The sequence below is a fragment of the Myripristis murdjan genome, chromosome 5 (assembly GCF_902150065.1).
Source record: "Myripristis murdjan chromosome 5, fMyrMur1.1, whole genome shotgun sequence".
Lineage (NCBI taxonomy): Eukaryota > Metazoa > Chordata > Actinopteri > Holocentriformes > Holocentridae > Myripristis > Myripristis murdjan.
In genome coordinates this window covers 37765606-37789688 of record NC_043984.1, presented here as the reverse complement: position 1 = coordinate 37789688, position 24083 = coordinate 37765606, and the positions used below count along the sequence as shown (strand labels likewise).

The following is a 24083-nucleotide window of genomic DNA, read 5'->3' as shown; positions in this document are numbered from 1 at the left end:
CACACTCCAACATCTGGCACAAACTCCCACAGACACACTCCAACATCTGGCACAAACTCCCACAGACACTCCAACATCTGGCACAAACTCCCACAGACACTCCAACATCTGGTAGAAAGCCTCCCAGAAGAGTGGAAGCTGTTCTGCTGCAAAGGACCAACTCCATATTAAAGCCTCTGGGTTCAGGATGGAGCTCAGAGAAGCTCCTGCAGGTGGAGGTGCAGGTGGAGGTGGAGCAGGACCCCCATACCTGTGACCCAGATCTGTTTCACAAACACTAATAAATCGTCACAAACCTTACTGGTATTTCGGCAAAATTCATTCCTGGCTCCTACGCTCGTTTTGGGGAATTCTTCCTGTCCGGATTTGCATGCCAAGGTGAGGCGACTCACCTGGAGATCAGCGCTCCTCCGGTTCCATCTGAACTCCACCATGGGACCCAAATTTTCCTACAAGTATTTGTGAGATGAAACCTGAGCAGATCTGACGCTCGTTTTATTTTGAAGGCTGGGTGCTTTTCTCCGTTTGTCAAGATTTTCTCACCATTTCCACCATCAGGGTCTTTAAAAACCTAAAAAAAAAAAAAAAAAAACCTGCGGCCTTTTCACTCAGGTTATGTTCAACATGTTAGTCAAGACAAGGCATGCGCTGTCATCGCTCACAAGAAACAGAACAGGGATGATTCGGAACTGATAAAACCTTTATTTCACTTTAAATTGTCTTTTACATTTTGTCCTGTTTATAACATGTAAGGTGAAACTAGAGTTGGATTTTTTTTTTTTTAAAAGACATACACAAATCTAGTATTACGTCAATAACCAGGAAGGGAAGATGAAGTTTTTTTTTTTTTGTCATTTTGTTTATTTATTTTATTTTTTTTGGTGTCCTTAAGCTAAGTCTAAATTTTCACAACCACGTGCGCGCTAAGCAATAAAACCGTCACAGAAGCAAACTTTTTTTTTGTGATTTTTTTTCTTTTTCTTTTTTTTAGGCAGAATACTGGTCAGTAAAAACAAAACGATTGGAGATACCAGATATACAGACAGGCTCGGTGCCACATTCACTACTGCATGGGATCATTTTTTTTTCTTATCAAGCGTAGAATAACTGCCTTTTTTGTTCAGCTAAAGAGAAAGGGCAGCAGGGAGGAAGTATTTTTTTTTTGTTTTTTGTTTTTTTTTTACTTCAGTGCATGAAAACATTTGTCCCCAGCAAAAAGAAAGAAAAAAAAAGACAGACATGACTTTTTCTACACCTACAGAGTGGAATGTCAAGGTGGTTGAGAACAAGGTTATTGTGACACTGAGTAGGGAACAAAATCGACTATTTCTACCGTTTTGGGGAGAGGAGAGTCTTAAAGTGTCGGCTCTGTGCTCGGACTGAACACTGCACTCCTGTAAAGGCTGCACCGTTAAGAAAAACAAAACAAACAAAAAAAAAAACACATTTTCAACAGGTACTGAGTCCGGTTTGGGACGACTAACATTTGCCTTCCTTTCTGAACACCGCTGGAGGAGTGACACCTTTGTGCTCACAAACTCGACAGAAAACGTCTCAGCAGTGCACCTGGTTTCCTAAAGGCCACGCCAGCTCTCTCTCCTCCAGAAGCACAGAGCAACACTCCGCTCTGAAAGGACACCCACTCGGATTTCTCCCCGCGGAGACACGCGATGAAGACCGGACCTGAGCACTGACGGCCACTTTCTTCCTGAACACGACAGAAGCGTCTCACGAGTCGGTCGGCCTGCGCCGGCTAATCGAGGTGGAGCCTCGCCTGAGCGCCTGGAGACGTTCGGGAAACCAAAACCCCACTGGGACCCGAGCTCCGGAGCGGGACAGAGTCACTCTGACGCTCAAACTACAGCTTCCTGTCCGACTCAGCTGGTTACGTCACGACAAGGCCTACCATCCACCTGACCTTCATCTAACACCGGTCAGGTTGTTGGATTTGGATACACCTTGAGGGAAATAAGAAAATAGAGAGAGCGCCCTCTATCCTCCTGTCTTGCCGTATTCATTCATATTTATGGGCTAATGGGGCGGGGCGGGGGGTGGTGGGGGGGATTAGCTGGCACAGTAATCCAGATTGGCTGCCAGCGAGGGGACAGGCTGCAGCTCTGGGACGCCGGGTCGCCTCCCTGCTCACTGACAGGGTGAACACGACTCCTCTACGCGTCAGTCAGCACGGGCCGGGGGGGGGGCGCAGATATCAACTAAAAAACTGAAATGGTCGGGGCAAAATAAAGAAATATCAAAACCAGCAGTTTGGCGGGTGGGGGGTGGGGGGTGGGGGGGGCGGGGTCTTTTTTTCCAAGCAGGTTGGACCGAACAACATCAACAGGTCTTTTTTTTTTTGTTTTCCAAAAGACAGATTTACAGTTAAGCTCTAAAAATGTTTTACAATTTTACAGTCTTCAAAAAAAACAAACAAACAAAAAAAAAAAAAAAACAAATTGAGAGATGAGTTTCATTTGAAACACACACACACACTCACACACACACACACACACACACTGGGGGGAAAACCAACCGGAGAGGGGAAGTGACGTGCTTGTTGTTAAAGTTGTGGACAAACTGATGTCCAACAGCACCTTCACAGAGAGGGGCGGGGCGGGACGGGGGGGGCGGGGCTCAGATTGGAATGTGCACTTTTCCAAATTAGTCTTGGTTCAAAATGGAGGACAACATGTGGAATGGCGAAAAAGGAAAACCCTGCGTGAGTCCCCTCTCCATCTGAATCTTAGTTCCAGATTAATTACCAAACAATGGAAAAAAAAAATAAGAAAACACAATAAGTGGGTGAGTGAGAGTCTGATTACACAGCAGGTAGAAGGAATGCAGTTCATTCTTTTTTCTTTTTTTCTTTTTTTGAAATTAGTCAGTGTCACAATACAGCCTTGTATGACCCTTCTGTATAAACCTCAGCACAAACGCACCGCCGCTGGAGAGAGCAGCGTTTCTCCCCCCAGCTCGTGAGGCTGCCGCTCGCTCTCCTGGTGACAAGGTGGAGAAAAAAACTAAGCATCACAGTGTTTGTTGAAAATAAATGGACCGTTTAATAACCATCATTGTTTTTTTTTTTTTTTCTTCTTTTGAAGTGAAATAAAACCAGCCATTTGCCAGTGGACTAAGAAATGCCAAAACAGAGGGGAGGAACTATATAAATGCATTAACTCGCTAGAGGAGGGAGTTAGGGAGGGGGAGGGGAGGGGAGGGGAGGGGGGGACAACATACTTGAATTGTTTCTCGAAATATTTCTTAAAATGTTAGGACGGCGGGAGGTGGGAACAAAAGGGAAGGAAACGAGGTAAGAGCAAAGGAATGGAAGAGAGAGATTAAACCAGGGTGGAGGAGGGGGGGTGGGGGACCAAAAAAAAAAAAAAAAAAAAAAAAAGTAGGGAATGCGGGCTAGTTACTTATTAATTTTCTTGTTTTGGAATCAACCCCTCCCCGGGTGCTGTAAGACTAGGCCGGCCAGCCCGTCACACTGCTGCTGGCTCTGCCTTGGAGTGCCATCGTAGAAGGGAGGGGGGGCGGGGAGGGTGGGGTGGGGGGGGGGGTCATGGAAGTGATGGAATAAAACTTTTCTCCTCATTTTTTTTTTTACTCGTGAAGCTCAGGTACTATTCATGCTGTTGGTTATACAGAAGGGAAATCGGGAGGCTGGGTTGAAAAAGCAGGAGAAGGGGAATGAACGGGCTTGTATATGTGTAAGAACAGAGGAGGAAAGAAAGAAAGAAAGGAAGAGAGGAGGAGGAGGAGGAGGAGGAGGAGGCAAAGGAGGAGAGGAAGTTGGAGAAGTGGTAGGTTAACAGTGAAGTGCGCTCTAGTTCTCTCCCTCGCCGGCGTCGCCCTCGTCTCCCTGGTTTTCTGATGTCCACAGCTGCAGGGGACAAGGACACACAGTCAGACACATGTCCACACGGACCAGAGGCACTGATCAATAATCAATCTGCCTGTTGAATCACACTGGACAGTCTGATCTGAGACACAAATCTGATTGGTCTGCAGTCTGAACAAGGCCTGAGTGAACTACATTTCCCAGAATGCCTTTCAACACACCTGTGAGAAGGGGTGTGACATCCCCACTTTCAATCAGTGGGTGTTTGGGCATAGAAATACAGCCAGCCGGCCAAGTAACTCAACACTGGTGTGTGTGTGTGTGTGTGTGCATGTGTGTGTGTGCGTGTGTGTGTGCGCGTGCACTCACAGTGAGGTTGTCCCTTAGTAGCTGCATGATCAGAGTGCTGTCTTTGTACGAGTCCTCGTTCAAGGTGTCGAGCTCGGCGATCGCCTCATCAAAGGCCTGAGGGGAGGGAGAGGGAGACCTGAGTTAGTCCACACACACACACACACACACACACACACACACACACACACACTCCTCACATGATGAGCTCCATGTTTTGCATCTGTTTTAATTTGTTTGAACAGTATACGGGTATCATATCATTAACTGGATATGAACAGGCGTGATATTAATAAACGATATGGACGATTTCAAATTCAGTTCAGCCTGAGACTCTGATTGGTCTTTTGTGAAGTAACTGCTTCTTCTACATCCAGTTGGTGTTATTATGCTGTTCATGAGGAATGCTTGATTTTCACTGTTTCAAATCATTGTGAAGCGGCAGTCACATCATACTGTATCTACCCAGATATCTGGCATGAATATTGAGATATGGTGCAGCCCTGGTGACTGTTCAGGACGTCAGCAGAGCTCCTGCTGTGGTACCGAGTCGATGCCAACAGTCCAGAAACACAACGGTACATGGGCACCAGATGTATTTATTCAGATGTGGCCTTCAGCGGGCCGTGACATATTGTTCCAGAACTGATGGGGGCGCTATACACATGATTTACACTCAGTCAGGTGTGGCTGAAGAAGAGACAAACACAGGAGGGAGACGGCAGCTCCGCCTCGGCTCGCCCAAAAGAAACCCAGCAGAGAAACACAGGCCGAGGCTCCGGGGATGAAAACACGTTCAAAAAGCAAAACATGTCAAAATATGTTTCTGATTAAAATCACTGTTTCTGTATCTGATTATGTATAAACCGATTTATTATTTCCATATTTCTCTCATGTCTCTGCTGGACACAGCAGGGGGAACTGTGTGCAATCTGAGAAGTTCTTGATGCACAGCTGACCTGCTTGTTTCAGACACCTGGATGTTGTGCACACTAAAGGAGTGTGTGCTGCAGTAAACGGGGTTTCCTCAGGTTCAGGTCTGAAGGATCACACAGGTGAGCGTCACCTGACAGCCCTGCTGGGTGTGTCGCCTTCTCCTGCTCTTAAAGACTCTCAGCTCTCTGAAGTCATTCATGTGCGTCTGCCTGCTGGGCCTTCACGTCCACAGAGCTGAGGCCTGAGTCACTGCTCCACACTCAGACTGGAACAGGAGCCACACGGTCCTCAGAGTGTGGACGCAACCTCAACACTTCAATCATGTAACGCTATGTGAATAAGTGTGTTTTAATAAATCATTGTGTGTGTGTGTGTGTGTGTGTGTGTGTGTGTGTGTGTGTGTTAGGGATGCTAACCGGTGGCCGTTTGACCGGTTGTTGACCGTTTGAACTTTAACCGAATAATCTTGTCGGTTAAAAAGAAGTTGAGTCAGCCTGGAATGTGACGTGCGTTTGTTCACTTCAAACAGAATATGATGCTGTAAGTGGGCCGGTACGCACCGGCACGGAGTACCAGCACGTCTCAGTTTCAGCCTGTAGCGTAGCCTGTAGTTTTTACAGCGTACTGGGACTTCTCGTGAGCTCATAGAACCGTCTTGTTCTATTTCTCTCCTTGCGATTTGGCTACACTACATTACCCAGTGAGCACGCCACACACCTGACCTTCACTCCTAAGGAGGTCTCGCGAGTCGAGTGTGACAGAAAGCATAGAAAGGGCGTGAAGAAAAAGAGATCTCGCGGACGTTGAATGTAAACATCAGAGCGAGTAAACCACTGACAGTTTGATTTAGCGGTTGGTTTGGGTGGTTTAGTGACCTAACGTTATTACAAATGTTGGCGTTTTGTTATGATAGAAACAAACACAGTTATTTAACCCGGCGATGTCGGCACCGACAGGATTCGGCATGCCGACTTTACATAACGATTTCTCCGTGACCGCTTATGATATTCAGAAACTTTAAAAAACTGTTAAGAAACTGTTGTTTGTTGCGGTTATTCTTTTAAGGTTTACAGACAATCAAATAATATTCTCGGTTAACCGAAATAAACCGATTAATGAGGCCCGGTGGTCGACCAAGAAAATTTTCCATTTTCGCCATCCCTAGTGTGTGTGTGTGTGCATGTGTGTGTGCGCGCTCACCGTCTTGGCCAGAGTGCAGGCCTGTTCAGGCGAGTTGAGGATTTCGTAGTAGAAGACGGAGAAGTTGAGGGCGAGTCCCAGCCGGATGGGGTGTGTCGGCTGCATGTCCTTCTTGCTGATGTCGAAGGCTTCCTGGTAGGCTTGCTGAGAGTGCTCCACCGTACCTGCACCGCCACACACACACACACACACACACACACACACAGCGTCAGCACAGCGACACACACTAACAGCCTGACAGCCTCTCAGTCAGACTAACCTTGAAGAAAAATGCCCACATAATCAGTTAATATCCCCCAAATATTTATTTTACCTACAGAAAGAAAGCAACAACTAAAGGAAGAGAGAAATCAGCGTCCAGCCCTGAAGCCCAGTCGCCTAAAAGCAAAGCATCAACCAGCTTCTTGTTCACGAGTTCACATTTTAACAGATTGTACTGTTGAGCGTTTTCATTATCTTTTGTTTCTTTGCAGGGATACTGTAATGATATCTAACTGAAATATGTATTTTCTCATTTGTCATCACTGACTCTGAGGTCTTTTCTCTCAGCTGACTTCTCCTGAGTCGAGCCTGCCGTTTTACTGCCCATTAAAAAGTTACTGTCACACGTTAGAGCGGAGCGATCCAATCAGAACGCAGCGCAGTGTTTACTCCTCCCGCCCTCGTTTGATTGACAGCTGAACAGGAAGTGTTTTCCCCGGGTTATGTGGAGGCTCAGAGTTCAGGTTTGAACAAGAGAGCTCTGCAGCGAGGACAGCTGGGAAAACATCAGCCGGCTCAAAATGACCTAACATGTTGTCGGCTAGGAAAACCTTAATTAACATGTTAGCTAACACGCTGTTAGCTAGGAGAACGTTAGCTAACGTGCTGCAGTGCCAGTAAGAGCCACAGCTCCCTCAGTCCTGAAATCCACTTCCCTGCAGAGAGCGACCTGAGGACATTCTCAGATCTCGGTGGATGATGAAGATGAGAGTGAAGAATGAAAGTCCATGTTTTTAACTGGGTTTCCTGTCCCCTTAAAGCAGACCCGCTGAGCGCCACGGCTGCTCCAACGGCATCGACGTTTTCTCCCTCCAGAGCGCTGCTGCTCCTCTGCTCTGTGCAGCGCCTCGGGCCACAAACTGTCCCCCAAATTAGGTCATCACTAACGTAAAGGAGGGGTGTCCTGGTGAGCGCTTCCTCCCTGCGTTGGCCTTATTTTAGTCGTCTGACGTGGAGAAGCAGCAGTGAAACGCAGAGCGCTGGAGTCCAGGCGTGCAGACGCTGAGCGACCTGAGCGGCTGACAGACGCCGTGTCGCCGCCGACCACGGCTCAGCCTGACGCCGGGCCACCTGGTTTACTGGACCGGAGCTGTTTACTGTGTGAAAATGTGGTTTGTGCAGCACTTGGCAGGCAAAGGGCTCAGCATCTGAACTGGAGGTCAGACGGGATCAAACAGAGGAGAAGGCGCTCGTCACTCGGCTGCTGCCGTCTCTTCCCATTAGCACATGTTTTGCTTATTTCCATGACAGTCTGAGTCAGAGGGTGGATAACCATGACAACAGACTATTACGGGACTATTATGGATTACGGTCTCTTGGCAACAGTCGCAATCTGTCAGTCTCACCCTCGGCAACAACAGAAACTACAGCAGAGTCCAAAGGACAAACTGAGTCAAACAAATTAAAGGAGGAATCTGTGATGGAGGGATGTGAGTCTGGCCTCTTCCTCCTCAGACGGGCTGAGTGACACCCGGAGCCTCAGGTGCTTCACTCTGAGCTGAACCAGAAGCCTCGGTGTCTCTACTGTAAACAAGAGGCCCAGGGCAGCCTCTCTCACATGTCTAACGTTTCTCCACGTTAAGACTACATTTCCCAACAGCCCCTGCTGCTGTGATGTCAGAGAGCACACCCTCCAAGGTCATTGTGAAAAAACATTTTTGTTAAGTGAAATAAAATTGAACAAGAGGCTAAATAAATAAACTCAAATTCTGAAGAAACTGACAGTTTTTTTTGTTGTTCATCTCTCCTCAGTGAAGACTTTTTTTTTTTTTTTTTTAAATGGTGTGACGCTTTGTATGAGTTTTTATTACACAGTAATTTTTGACTTTCAGACCGTTTTGAATTCTGTCTGTCAATCTCCCCATATTCCAAAAAAAGACTCAAACTAACACTGAAACTAACGTAACCTGAGCATTTTCAAGAAATAAAAACTAAACCAGCAGACCTGCTTTAAAATGAAACTCAAAACAAAAAGTCAAAATGAAACAAATGAAAAAAGCAAAACTGTAATAACCTTTAATATAATGTGAGTGTAGTTTCCCCCTTGTTTAAAACACTGCATCACAGTAAATGGATGCAGTTTTCTGAAGTCATGAGACGACAGGAGCTGCTGAGTTATCTGCCTCGACCTGCTCGCTCATTATATCCACATTACTAATCGCTGACTAATCACTCAAGTATTTTGTTAAGGCACCAAGAGTAACCCCTACAATATCATCATAATGTCAGTATATTGTGATATTTGATGCAGTCCACGCTGGCCAGCCCTATTTCTCATTTTATCATAATTCACAGCCTCAAACATGCACAGCTATAAATGATGAGAATAACTTTTTGAATTCATCCAAACCAGTCCTTTGGTAACTCAACAGTTCCTCACTCTGAACTGGAAAACTCCCACAGACCTCTGTGGTCTGAGTGGTGTAAAAAAGCAGGCATCACCTATCAGGCATTCAGCATTAAAGACATAAGACGTCAACGCCTTTCAAAGCCTCTGACTCCCTGCAGCTCTGCCTCCTCAGCTTCACCCCACCCAGGAAACGTTTAGCAAAGCGTTGCTGTGCTGACTCAAGTGTGCGTGTTCATTTTGCTCATGTTAAATTAAACTGTGTGTATAAGTGGAGACATGACCATAATGCAGGTTAACTTTTTAGACGACTGATAGCTAAATGAGTGATTTAGTAACTGTGTAATTAATGATCTGATTAGCCGACTAATCGTCTGAATAGTGGATGGCTTGTCTTTGAAACAGCCGGTACTCACTTGTCTTTGACTCCCCAGAGGCCACCTCTGACAGGTATCTGTAGTAGTCTCCTTTCATTTTGAGGTAGAACACCTTGCTCTCTGCCTGAGATGCGTTGGGAACGAGGAACCTATCGAGCAGATTCTGGAAGAGACAGACGACAGGAGACGTTCACACACCGACACACACACACGACGGGACACTTCAGGCCTCGGCCTCCTGACATCAAGACACTGCAGGTCTGAGGTCTGCAACAGCTGCATGTAGGAGGAAAAACACTCAACAAATTCAGACATACAAAAGTCACATTTACAAGAAAAAAAAGTGAAAACTAGTATTTTTTTTTTAGTTAGAAGGAAATCCTGATGATGTGAGCCCAGACTCCACCTTCTTAAATCCCATGTCGTCGTAGAATTTGATGAGGTCATCAGCTGCAGGCCTGACGCGCGGCGAGATTGTGAATTCTGAAATGTGTGACTTTATAATCTCAGAATTTTCAGGTTTTTTGTACGTTTACAACTTTAATCTCAGTGATTCTGATGGTTTCCCTCTGGGAACGTTGTGAATATCCGGCACTGTGCTCTTAGGTGACTGGTTGGCTCGAGCAGCAGGAGGGAGGAGGCGCTCGTTTTGCCAGCAGGGAGTCTCCAACGTGCAGCCCTCACCTGCTCCTCTGTTAGGCGGCTCATGTGATCATGTGATTCCCCCCCCCCCCCCCCCCCCCCCCCCCGCTCTCTGAGATCAGCTTTGTTTCTTCACCCCGACCCCGGCGATCTGCCTTTGGCTCGACGCCACGTCAGCACCATGACTGTCAGAATAACGCCGCGCTAAAACTCAGATCATGACAGAGCTGCTGGCGCTGGCTGGCCCACTGCGCTCAGCAACAGGTTACAGACAAATATCAACCTGCTTCCACTTTCAGGTTTCACTTCTCTGCACAATCCCACCCAACTGTATATGGAGGAATCTGTGAGAGTATTTGGGTCATTATAGGGGAAAATATCCAGAGCCGGGGGAGGGGGTGATTTATTCAGAGAAAAAAAACATCAGAATTTCAAAGATTAAACTAATTTATGAGGCAAAAAACTCAAATTCTGAGATGATATCTGATTTATCTAATTTATGATTGATTTTTGGAAAAGAAAAATAGCAGTGAAGGTAAGTGTAAAGGTAAGTACTACATATTTGGTCTTGTGTTGACAGTAGTATTCTAAGTATTAAGTGAGTTCAGTTAATCTACAGACATCTATATATCTATATCTATCTATCTATCTATCTATCTATCTATCTATATCTATATCTATCTATCGATATATATCTATATAGATCTATCTATATCTATATCTATATCTATATATAGATATAGATAGATCTATATAGATATAGATATATATAGATAAATAGATATATAGATAGATATGTGTGTGTGTGTGTGTGTGTGTATAAAGTATGTCGCAGTGCATTTTGTTTTCCCAAGGGAATCAGCTGAAGAGATCCTAAAAATAATGTAAGGCTTTTTGTAACTACATTTCATTATGCAGTCTAACTGATTTCTTCCTAGTAATCTAGTAAGGAAAGCAATTTTGCTCAATTGATCAGCATTTTTTTCCTCCTTCTGCTAAACTGACTGAGTTGTATTTTGTCAAACTTTTGCTTTATCCCCGCTCCTTCAGTCCCCGAGGCTTCATCCTCAGCGTTCGCAGGCCTTCAGAGATCTGCAGAGGGCAGCAGCAGCCCACAGCTCCACCGGCTCCTCAGGCTTTCTAGGTCAAACTTTTTTTTTGAATGTTTGGTGCTGCCGACCAATAAAAACCCTTCCCCTCTCTGACCTTGCTCCTGTTTAAATGGACAGTGTGTCCCACCCGTCCTCCTCCTCACAGATGTCTTCCACTTTGACCTTGAAGCATAGAAATTCAACGGGTAGAACCGGCGTGGACCTGTGGTTTATGGCAAATCACAGAATTTCCTGATGGTTCCTGTTGCCATGGCAACAGCTGTACAAATTCAACTGATGTCACAGCATCAGCAGAAGAATTTGCTGACATCGGGAGCAGAACTACAGCATGCCTTTCAGGCTGTCACCTGTAATATTCCTGTAGTATTTCTGTAATATTGCTATAGTTACTCAACTGCGTCTGGGGACACAGGGACTGAAAGTGTGTGTCATGTTCACACTGGAGGGGTGTGTGTGTGTGTGTGTGTGTGTGTGTGTGTGTGTGAGTGTGTGAGTGTGTGAGTGTGTGTAGCGTCTCTCCCTCAGCCTCTCCTCGGCCTGTGCAGCTTCAGCAGCAGCAGCTGATCTGACCTCTGATCAGTGAATGCTGGTTTTGGGAGGAGCTGAGTCTGATGTGCTGCAGATTATTAGGATGAGCTTAGCTCACATCTGATTAGCTAATATTAAGGTTAGCCTGAGATGGCCGTGAATCAGCCTCCGATAAGCAGCAGAATTCTGATAGAACTTTATGAGCAGCAGATGATCTGAACTTGAACTTCCTCCTTGGTTGCTGCGGCGACAGAGAGATCCACCCAACAGCAGCTGCTGCCAACGCCGCCATGCACGTTTCAATGAACTTATTCAAACAAATTCTTCTGCCAGCGCGGTGACGTCAGTGAACGCTGCAGCTGTTGCCATGGTAATGCACTGATTCGCCGTGAACCAAAGGCCTACAAAAAGCTCCACGCCGGTTCTATCCATTCAATTTCTATGCCTTGGAGGCGGCAGAGCTCAGCGCGGGTGCAGGCAGTCGTAAATCTGAGGGCCCGAGGCGTTTTTCTCTCAACACCTGAAACACATTCAGGCTGATTCCTCCCTCCATCACCCCTCCTCCCTCTCCATTCATGCACCAACTTCCTCCTTCCCCCTTCCTCCCACTTCCTCCTCCCCCTCCCAGCCCGTCCCGCTGCGTACCAGCACGTCGTTGCAGATATCTTGGAGTTCAGTCTCGATCTTCTCGCGGTATTCGCGGGCCATCTGCTGCTTCTTCTCGTTGCCCTCCGTCTTCTGCTCGATGCTGGAGATGACGCGCCAAGACGACCGGCGGGCGCCCACCTGAGGGAGACATCCAGCACAAACAGCTCTTTAAACATGACGCCGCATATCAGAGACAGGAAACACCACTGACATCCTGAGCCGGAGTTTTTAGGCGTGATGCTGCAATCACAATTTCCAATCGTGATTATTTGTAAGTCTGAATCATTGATATGTGAGCATCAATAATAATTGAGTGTCATTTAGGAATTACCAGTTTTACTATAAACCACAACAGAATATCCAGATTGTTAAAACCGTTTCAAACTGTAATCATCACTTTTGTATTTTTCTTGATTATTTAATTTACATGTTTTTGTTGTGTTAAACCTGCATGAGGGACCTTTAAAAAAAAAAAAAAAAAAAAAAGTCTTTTTGGTTGCCGTTTCTCTCGTCTGCAGAACTCTCTTGGCCGCAGCACTGAGCATCCACAGTGCATCTGACTGTGTTTTCCACCTCACATGTTAACAAAAGGCACTGGGTCTGTTATCATTTTAATGTAAACAGTCCTGATCATTTGAGATTTTTGATCCGAAGGAGGGAAATTATTTCAGTCTGTGTTAAAGGTGAACATTTTTAGAAAATTTTGAGAAATACCTAAAACTGTGATAAATATGGTGTCTGTAACAGTGATTTTTAATTGTCATATTGTCCCATCTATAATCTAAATAATTCCCGACAGACCTCATCAACAAACTTTAAAGGAGCTCAGGACCTTTTGAGGACCTTAAGACACTGCAAGTAACTTGTTAAACAACCTGAACTTCCCCAGTAAAAGGAGCAGCTTGGTGTAAGGACACACGCCAACCTCAGCATGTCATACTGAACTGTAATCCACATGTTAGAGCCCAAGTGCAAGCAGGTCCTTCGCTTCAGTCTGGAGCAAATAAATTAGACAGAAGGTAACTTTAAGCTTCCCTGCAGGGCAATCAGCCAACACAGCGGGAACGCAGGAAGCCTCAAATTATCCAAATCACAGGATGGAGCCAAACTGTAGTTTAATTGAAAAGTTTTAAATAAATTCTCTGGATGAGCTGTATCAGTGTGCTGTTGTTCGCGGTGCGGCAGCAGGAAGCTCGTGCGGCAGGGGTTCCTCCGCTGTGGGTTACTGGCAGCTCAGAGGGAAGTGTCACGGGGAGGGAAGCGGTTTTCCTAGTTTTGATGTAAACGTTGCAGTCCGAGATGATATTTAAAGGTTCTGCGTGCTAAACGATGTCACAGGGAAAATCAAGCTCATCAGGATTGGCCCCGGTTGTTTTGTTACATGTGGGCCTCATGAACAATCAGCCAATCAGTGAGAGTTTCAGATCAGCATCAGCCCGCCCAGGCTTCAGCGGCAGGGAGGAGGGCAGGGCCACCACAGTTCATCGTATGAAATTCTCAAAAAAAATAAATAAAATTAATCCTATATTACCCACCTCTCTATAGCGTAGAGGGAAAATATCTTTAACTTTCAACTTTACTTAATTTATTCATTGAGTGATGGTGAACAACAAAGGCACTGAAGCTGGTGCTACTGTCTGTCCACAGTCAGTGAAGGTAAATGCTCACAGGATGTGTTCTGAAGGCTTTACTGCCTTTTTTGGTTGAGGCACAAAAAGCAGCCCAGTCTCCTGTGCTCTCTTGTTGCTAGGCAAACACCATCAGCTGTCAGTCACTCAGACGGCTGTACAATTTTTGAGAGCCGTTCTCATTTGCTGTCACTCTGCTACTTAGATCTCTTTCTGTGTATATTGTGGTAAGTCATTCAGCTCTTGGTGAGCCACCATATTTACAAAAATCTCCGGAGACGCCCCACCTCTCCACGGATCGGATTGGACAGTAGGGAAAAAAAAAAAAAAAAATCAAACTGACATTCTGTACAATGCTTCCACATTGTGTTCAGGGCACTCTTCCAAAAATGCATGACGGGAGTTATGCAGCAATTGAAGTTGTAATCTGAGTCAGAGAGACAGGCCAGTACAAACCTGTCGAGGCAGTTTCCCATTAATTCATGTGTTAAACTGTGGGTAGACTGGGCCTGTGGATGGAAAGGCTGGTTCCCTAAACCATTCACCAATCACTGGATAATGGAGTTGGATTGATATCATCTTCCATCGCCAATGGCTGACAGCCATCGCCCACTCAGCCCTCTACCAATGTAACATCAAATTTTCACAAAAAAATGTTATCATTCCAGTATCTCTGCTATAAAATGCAAAAATCTATTTATTACTTATTTGCTGTGATGGGGATTGGGCGATGGAAAATTTTCATGTTGTCGTGATTCAAATGTAATGTAAGATTTAGACTGACTGAAGGAGAAATGTTTTCACAGCAATATAAAATATTGGAGAAGAAATTATAAGCAGTTTAACTTCCTAACACTAATTCTAAGCAGTTTGAAATGTATCATTAAAACTACTGTCAAGATTTCCTTTAATCAAAGCAAATATTTAAATAAAAATGCAGCCATTTAATTCCCAATCATTTGCAAAAGTTAGTGTGCAGCCCTGATAATGCTACCGCCGTCCATCACAATGCTGCACTGTGGTGCCAGTTGGCTTGACAACGCCCAGCCCTGCCCAGCCCGCCTTGTGCTCCGTGCCAGCAGGTTAAGGCGGTGTGCAGGATTGTCTTCCTGTTTGCCTAAGGCTGGCACCATTAGTCATGTTGCAGCCGTCCTGAAGACTGAGCCAGCTGCACACAGGCTTTTCTTCTCATATCGTTTAGATGAAAAAAACAGGGAGGGTGACATGTGATTAGATTAACATGTAAAGGTGTTGAGGGCACATCATTTGTGATTAACCGTAACTTGGTTGACTTGGTGAAACCACATGGACCTGCCAACTCCAGGATCAGAGCGGAGAGCTTCATGTTACCCACTGGCTCACCAGGGGACTCTCAGAAATGTAAAAATATTCTATCTCAGTTTACCACAACTGTATACATGCATTCAGTGTTGTGTTTTTTTTTTTTGTTTTTTGTTTTTTTACTGTGGAACTGAATGAGCGACATAATGACTTACACCAGCTGCTGTCACAAACTAGTCGGCCAAAACTGAAAATAGGAAACATTCCAAAAAAAAAAAAAAAAATGTTCTGACCGGTACTGGTACTGAACTTTCCTTATGCTTAAAAAAACAGATCAAAGAAAAGCCAAGAGCCATCAGCTGGATGCCGTACCACGTTCTTGTAGGCGACAGACAGCAGGTTGCGCTCCTCGTTGCTGAGCTCCACGCCCTGCTCCGTCACGGCCTTCATGGCAGCCGCCATGTCGTCGTAGCGCTCTGCCTGCTCTGACAGCTTGGCTTTCTGCACCAGGTCGTTCTTATCCATCTTTAGGCTGGAGACACACACACAGACAGACACACAGACACAATTAGGCTTTATGTGGACTTTGCAGCAGCTCCGTCTTAGCAGTCACCAAGACAAGACGACAGAGAGATAAAGACAGGAGACAGAAACAGAGTTTGGGAGAAGAAGAGGAATGGCGTGAATTAAAGGAGAAGTAAAATAAGAAATGGAGAGAGGTGGAAAGGGATAGAAGAATAAAAAATAGGTGAAGAAGAGAAAGGATGGTGGGGGAGTGAGATTAGAGAGACAGAAGTGTGAGCTCATCATCTGAGCGCCCAAAATGCAAGTGAAGCATTGTTACAGCAAGCACGAAACGGTCCAGACCCACGGAGCGCCCGCACACGGCCCACTAAACACGCCTACTGAAGCCGTGATCCACCACATGGTCCCGGCTCAGCTCCTCTCCATTCGCTTTGCTGTTCTGGATTTGGTTTCCCACTGCGGACAGAGCCCCTCACGGCGACGCCGTGCTGGCCGCTTGTGGACTGTCGACTAGTTCCCCCCCTTTTTTTTTAACCGATAGATTATTATTATAGATTAACAACTACACTACGTCATTGGTGAGTGTTGCCCTCACATTTCCTGGTTGTGCGGACGACGTCGACGACAGCGCCACACAGCTGCTGCACGAGCACGCGTCGCCGAACGTCCTTTGCAAGCCGTCCACTACGGTGCAGGGTAAGGGTCAAAATTAAGACTGCTGAGAGGTCGGAGGAGGCTACATCCTCACTGAAGCCAGACCTGACCTGACCGACGAGCCCCGTGCTGGTAACTGAGAGGCCGATGGTGCCAAATGAGAAGCTGACTGTTCACTCTACCAGTGTGGTAACCTAGCAACCCACTGGATCAGCTACTGGCTGGGCTGGTCATTAGCATGCCAAGGCTCGTTACCAGTTAACATCGAATTTGACTCATTTCAGTCCAATTTGATTTTCAGCCCTTTTACATGGGAGACAACCAGGACAAATGTGTATAATGCTAAAAGATCTTTGCTACATTTCTTAAGCATATATTTGAACAAATATATGCTCCATATATTTAAAATCTACAATACTGGCAGAGGGCTGAACCAAGTGTGGTGGCAGTCAGGGGGGGCTGTTTTAAAGTACCAAAATGATGAAAATTATGATTGTTAATTTATATCGATTAGGGTTGTGGGTTTGCTTTATAGTGCGGTTTTTGTGTCATGATTTCAACTTTGGATTGATTTGTTTTGTACATCAGGGAGGAACCATTTTTAATGTTCTCTGAATTTTATTTTATTTGCAAAAATAACTTCATTGAGAGATTTGGGATAATCTGAGATCAACAAATATTCTTTCTAATACAAAACTAGGTCTTATTTAAAAAAAGACAAAATATGTTCATTAATTTTCATTAATTCATCAGCTCAGTGTATGTTAGAGACTCTCATACAGTGGATGTGTGTGTAACACTACACTTTGTAGGGCATGTTGTGGATTGAACAGCTGATTTTTTTTTTTTTTTTTTTTTTTAACGGATTGGTCTTGCACTCCTAATATCTATACATGAATAACACATGACATGGATACCCCCCCCCCCCAATCCCATGCAGCCATACCTTCAACCCCCCAGCTCACAGGGCTGCAGAAGGATCACTATTACTGGTTTGAAAAGAGAATACGGATAATTTGGATAATGAACTGCCATTAAAGTCCCTTTAAAAAAAAAAAAAAAAAAAAAAAAAAGGGGGGGGGGCATAACCAGCAAAGACAAAAAGCTGCTTTTATAAAACTGTCAAAAACCCTTTCAATTCCAGTGAAATGGCTGCTCCCAGTTACCCCCTCCTCCTCCCCCCAGGGGTTTCTGCTCTCCAGATGAATGTGTAGGTCTAAGTAGGGCACCGCCTCGCCTCCTCTGTATCTACACCTCACACTACAACAGCTCCACAACGCCATTCAACGGGCTCTAACGTCTGAATTTGCATAATGAACCTGAATGACTGGTGAGGTCCTTGTTACCTGTATCTGATGCTAAAACCCTAAACTGGGACTTGTTTAGACGCCAGATCTAACACCCAAAACAAATGCATTTCTAAATCTATAACATTTATGACCTTAAAATGGGTCAACGATGTATCCAAACCAGTGTTAACACCAGAATTTACATAATAAACCATGCCATGAAAACTAGAGCAGCTGGGTTCATACTGCCACCCTGCTGAATTGCCTTTGAGCCAGATATAGCTGACCCTGACCTCTGACCCCCCTGTAGGAACAGGAGGCAGGAAAAAAATATTTCCTCAGCAGGATGAAGAATAAGGTATGATAATAAATACAACTACTGTATTATGCCTTTTACCCATGAGGTTCGTCTCTGCACTCTAAGAGATGCAGAAATGATTCACCTCTGCAACCACCAGGCATCTGCACTGAGATCTGCTGAAATATTCAGATTGCTTTCCAAAGATGTCAGATTTAACCATTCATAACTTTAACTACAGCCACATCACACATTTTGATCAGAGAATCGGCAATTACCTTGAGCAACCACTACTGATGTTCAAATCTGAAGCACAGTCTTGCTGGCTCTCCTAACAGAATGACCCACAGCTTGGTAGTGATATTTATGCTTTGTTATAACAGGAGTGATTACTTCTGCATCCACTGCATTCCGAGTGTGTTGAGAAATTTGTATTTAACAGCTGCAGTTTGAGTTATTATGACTGCTGCTTATTTCATATCTGGATAATACTGACCCAAATGTGCAAAATGTATGTTTAAACTTTGTAAAAAAGAGCCTCCATCAGCTTTTTGTATCACAAGAACACTCAGCGAAGCCTGAGGAAGTTTTGGGGAGGGGTGGGGGCTCTAGCAAATATTACTGTCTATTGAAATTATTTGAAAGAATTCATTAGCCTATTTATAGTAGTTCTTATTTCACCATTTCAATTCTCGTGAGTTCTCCGCCTTACTTTAGTGTATTTACTCAAACTATCTCTCACCTTGCTTTCCCCTTCTCTTCTTTCCCACACACACACCACCTGCCACGCCCTGCCTCTCTCTCTGTCTGCTCTGTTGACTTTCTTCGTCACCAGTATAAACTCGTCCCAGACACAACTCGTACGTTGGGTTTTTTCACCCATGATTACATTTTCACGGCAGCGGGTGAGCCGTGCGTTGAGGCGCCCTCTTGCTCATAACGTCCTGAAACAAACATGGTACCAAATTACACTTCTTTTATCCAATAAACTGCAGCAGCGAGAAGTGTAAGGTGCCACGAGGGCAGCAAATTTTGATACCTAGCTGTAGGGTTGGGCAATGCATCACCATCTTATCAATATCGTGATATGAAGCTAAATATAATCTGGGGTTTCAGATATTGTAATATCATGATATGGCAGAAGTGTCTTTTCCTGGTTTTAAAGGCTGTACTTCAGTAAAGAAATGCATTTTTCATAACTTACTAGATTGTTGTAGCTGTTTTGTTTTTTATCTGTACCTGCCTGGTTGTCATATCCACATTACTGATGATTGTTTATCAGAAATCTTTTGTGTGTAAACATCGTATGAAAGCATGGAAACAGTCATCCCTACAATATCCATAAAGGTATTTGGTCAAAGATAGTGATATTTGATTTTGTCCATATTGCCCAGGTCTGCTAATAACATGTTAAAGACTGTGTGTGTCAGCAAGCCGGAGTGCTGGTTACACAGTGACCACGAAGGGGGGTGTGGCTGATGTAAGACAGGTGCTAGATGTAGTGCCACAGTTTAATATATTCATGGGAATCCCTGAAAAGGTCAAATTATACTTGGTGGGCTGTAAATATACCTGGACTGGCTGGCCAGGTGAAACATATGTGGGAAACACTGCTTACTATTTAAATGCAGAGTGGTTTGAATCCAGCCCAGGATGGGTTGGATGTTACCTGCTACCGAACCCAGATACAAAAACCCCCCCAAACTATTTCTTCATGCTAGGCTAGGATCCAGCCCCCTGCCGGGTAGGGAGATGCAGGTATGGAAAATGGATGAGCTATCTACAATAAGCCATTGTGTGATATGGATGTATTATCAGCCTCAGTTCCTCACTTAAAACTGGAATCAAAGGACAATCAAATGTCCAGAATCTGTCCTCTATGCAGGCTGTGAGAGAAGAGCTCAACAGGAGAAGTATCGCTTCTGAGAGGACTTTATCTGGGCCTGCTCATATTTTCTTTCCCTGTCCATTTGCATTCAAGAGCGCTACATTTTGGAGCAACTGTATGAGGATACAATGGTGGTTTACGTCTTCCTTTATATCACTTTAGTGCAGTAGATTATTCTTGATTCAAATTACTAGCAATAGCAGCGTCTAAAATTTTACATACTGCTACGTGTATAGAAAAGATCATACCCTTAACCAAGTACATTTTACCCATGTAAGCCGTGACAAACGTTGTAAATAATGCAGAAGTGTAATTTTAAAAAAACAACAACAACAACAACAACGAAGAACTCATGATAAAGTGTGAAATATAGTTACATCTGCGAGACCGCAGACCTGCCCATCTACAGGACAAAGATGTTAGCTAATGTATTTAAAACAGGGTCGTTTCTCAGTCCATGTGAACTGTGAGACACACACACACACACACACACACACACACACACACACGCCCTCCGGACACTTCTGACAGTCTGCAGAGGAACATCCCCTCAGGCTGATGCCACTTCCCCCCACTGAGTAGTACCGGTACTCAATATATGTTGATATTGCTGCATTACTTTTACATAAAAATATAAAGTATGGCTTAAAACCATTAACTTGATGTATTGTTATTACATAAAACACATATGTATTTTCTCTGTAATTGCAATACTCTACTGACAGGAGATCTCTCAGTAGAGAACCCTAAAAATAAATCTGATACGTCAAATATCTTGTGGTGTAAACGCTGTGGACGGTAAGTCTCTGGTGGCTTTGTATTGACCAAATCTCCAACACCAGCATCAGGATGTTTCAGGGTGTAAAACCGAACAATAAAAAAACACAAACTGTTCAACACAGCCTACAAAGTGCAGTGTTACTCACACATCCGCTGTCTGAGAGCCATCTAACCACACACTGCTGATGAAGTAATGAATAATCTGAGCATTTTTATGTTTGTTTAAAATAGTCTAAGTAGAAAGAATATTTGTTGATTTCATATTGTTATCCCAAATCTCTGAATGAAAAAAAAGTGATGTTTGCAAATGACACAAAATTCAGAGAACATTAGAAATGGAATTGAGTTTTTTTCCCATCCTGATGTATAAAACAAACCAAACTGAAACCAAAATAGTGACCCAAAAACCACGGTGCAAACCAAACCGTGGTTTACTGAGCCATTACACCCCTAATACATTTGTATTCCTAATATCATCACCTAAAACAAATAGAAAAAAATCAGACCTTCATTTTCTGTTGTATTCCCGGCCTAAAGGTGGTGTCATTTTTTTTTTTTTTAACTTGTCCACAACTCTAGATCACACATGCTATGTTAACCCTCCCATTATCTTCATATTGACTTTATACATTTTTACATTCGTTCTCAATTGGGGTCAATTTGACCCCACTTATTTAAACCTCCAGAAAGCTGTTATAATAAAAATTGTTATCAAAGTTTGTGTCAGGTACTTTCTGTATTTTGTTGATGACATAAATAGTTCTTTAAGTACAGGTGTGTTATGTTACTACAAGTGTTATTATGTTCTGTTACTACAGGTGTGGCACTGTTACTACAGGTGTGGCTAGGTTACAGGTGTGTTATGTCACTACAGGTGTGGTTGTAGGTGAGGGATCCAAAGCAGAGGGAAGTTTTTTGAAGATTATAAATGCCCTGTTCTAGTGCCTCAGTGTTCAAACAGCTAAAACGAATGTGGGCAAAATGTTGATATTTCTTGTGTTCTGTGCTGCTGAAACAGCCTGGAGGTCAAACTGACCCCAAGAAACACTGATGGGGACAAAATGTGTTCAGGACACTGAAAACATATCATCATGTCAACTTCATGTTAACTCACATGACCACATTAAAATAGGAAAAGTCATGAAATATGAAGGAAAAAATAAATTAATAAAAGTAAGGTGTTTAGAAGTGTTACATACTGAATTGGGTCTGACACCAAAGATAATAGGGAGATTAATTCTGGGAAGAAGCGATGATGTTTGGTTAACTTAAAAATTATGTACCTGGACAAAATTTCATACCTCCATATTTATACAAAACAATCAACAGCGATAAAATATGACTATGGGTTCACACTGATTTGAAATTTTAGGTGTTTCAACAGTTAAAATTAAGCATTCTTAATTTTTTTTAATATACATATATACACATATACACACACACACACACATATATATATATATACATACATAAAATTGGCATAATGATACCAACTGGAAATAGAAAATGCAGTTATTTCACACTGTTTTATTGATCAGAAAAGATCAATCAGTGTCTTGGGTTGTATTAAAAAAAAATTAAACATTTTGCTGGAACCTCTACTTCAACACAATTCTAAAAACAACATTTTAGGTGTAACAACGGTGAAAAATAAGCTATCTTTAAATTAATTAATTAATTAATTAATTAGCATAATAATACCATTTGGATGTAGAAAATGCAGTTCCTTAAAGTATTTTATTGATCATCACAGCCCACTGTCTCAGGCTGAACCCTGACACTAAATTTGATATCGTCCATATGGTTGCCTTTTGAGATATTAACATAACGGTATAATAACGATGCATCGCTAAGCCCGATCGTGTTTCTGACGTGGTTCAGGTGCACTGACCTGACAGGAGCACATGCAGGAAAACACTGTGCACCGTTTGAACAGGACGCACACCCGGGACACCAGCCTGCACCTGCACAGGTAGGTCTGAACATCCTCCGTGTGAGACAGACATGCAGCATTCATGCAGCGTCAGATTATGGCAGCAGTGACCCCACACACACACACACACCTCCTATTAAAACTGATCCGGCTCGGCCTCTCCAGACATCTTTCTATCTATCCATCCATCCATCTATCGGTCTATCCACAATACAAGCTGGCACGCCACCAACACACTGGGCTTTATATTAGCAACGCCGTTACTCAACCAGCCCTGCTAGCATCGCTGCTGCTAAGGTTAACACAAAAAACGGATGGGTAAACTCTTTCAATACAAGCACGACTTCGGTGAATCTCGATCGCTTTAAAAATGTTAATATTATCATTATTATAATTATTTCTTAAAATAAAGATTTTACCGAAAGCGAGCGCGGCTGCGGGCGGGCCAGCCTCACCCCGCGGCCCGGCCGTGTGTGTGGGCAGCGGCGGGGCTGCTACGCCCTCTCTGTCGCATTCCCTTGCGGAATTTTAAGATGGAGAGATACCGCCAGCTAACGTAGCATAGCGGGCTAACGCTAGCCAGCTAGCTGCTAACGTAACGGCGGCTAAGCCCAAACAGGAGCTGACCCAGTTCAATCACTACTGCTGCATTGACAAAACGCCGAAACCAGGTCCTAAAAATAACACTGATATTTTTTTCTTTGTTTTATTGGATCAATTTTAACGGCGTTGCTTCTCTCTCTCTCGCCGAAGCCAAGCGAAATGAAACAGAAAATGGTGTTAAAGCGGGCAGATGCTGGCAGTGCCGCCGCGGCGCCGCGCTCACACGACGGCCGGGCGCAGCTACCGCGAGCTAGCAGCGAGCTAGCAGGCAGGCGATCAATCACGGAAAAACGCATCGATAACAGCCAGCTGAGCCCGCTCATGTGCCCGAAATGAGTCCGCTAATCGGGCCAGCGGAGCCGCGCTAAGCTAGCTCGGTGTGGCTACGATGTGTAATATGTGGGTTTGTTCTGACGACGGCCGGGCCGGGCAGGGCTGCTAAGCTGTCAAAATGGCCAGCGTGGGTGCCTCATCCTCCCGTTTCTTCACGGAGATTTGCGAGCACCAAACCGCGGGCAAGCCGATCGGGAGTCCGCGCCCCGAAAACGCGGCCGGCCGCCTCACTGCTGGACATTATTCGACAGCACAAAGAGCGTCGATCGAGTCACGCCTGGCATTTTTTTTTTTTTTTTTTTTTTTTTGTGAGTCATTTCTCGCTATTGAACCGCACGGCTCGGCCTAAGTCCTTGCACCCAGCCTCAAACCACAATAGGCTCCTTCCGCCGCATAGGCAGGGTTACCGTCTCTCCCGCACAATATGCCGTTTCTACGCCTGTTTATAACTCAAAAGTCGACTAATAAGTAGGGTGAACTCACGTTTACAATGTACTAGGAGTCCCGATTTAATTCTCCGAACGCTGGGAGTTCACAAGCCGTCCTCCGTTCGCTGCTCAGGGTATTCAGGGCAGTACCACTTCCGCCTGCTCTGACACTTCCGCTTCCTCTAAACCCCACCCCTCCCCCC

At 44.5% G+C, this 24083-nt stretch overlaps 1 protein-coding gene across 1 annotated transcript; it reads right to left on the bottom strand.

Annotated features, from left to right (window-relative positions):
• Window positions 1-687: 687 nt before the first annotated feature.
• LOC115358880 (14-3-3 protein beta/alpha-1) lies at window positions 688-24083 on the bottom strand. Its single transcript, XM_030050982.1, has 7 exons — window positions 23936-24083; window positions 15522-15681; window positions 12238-12378; window positions 9350-9473; window positions 6326-6489; window positions 4211-4306; window positions 688-3883 (listed from the first exon to the last, which is right to left on the bottom strand). The coding sequence occupies exons 2-7, from the start codon at window positions 15672-15674 to the stop codon at window positions 3827-3829; spliced, it is 735 nt and encodes a 244-aa protein (XP_029906842.1). The 5' UTR covers window positions 15675-15681; window positions 23936-24083; the 3' UTR covers window positions 688-3826.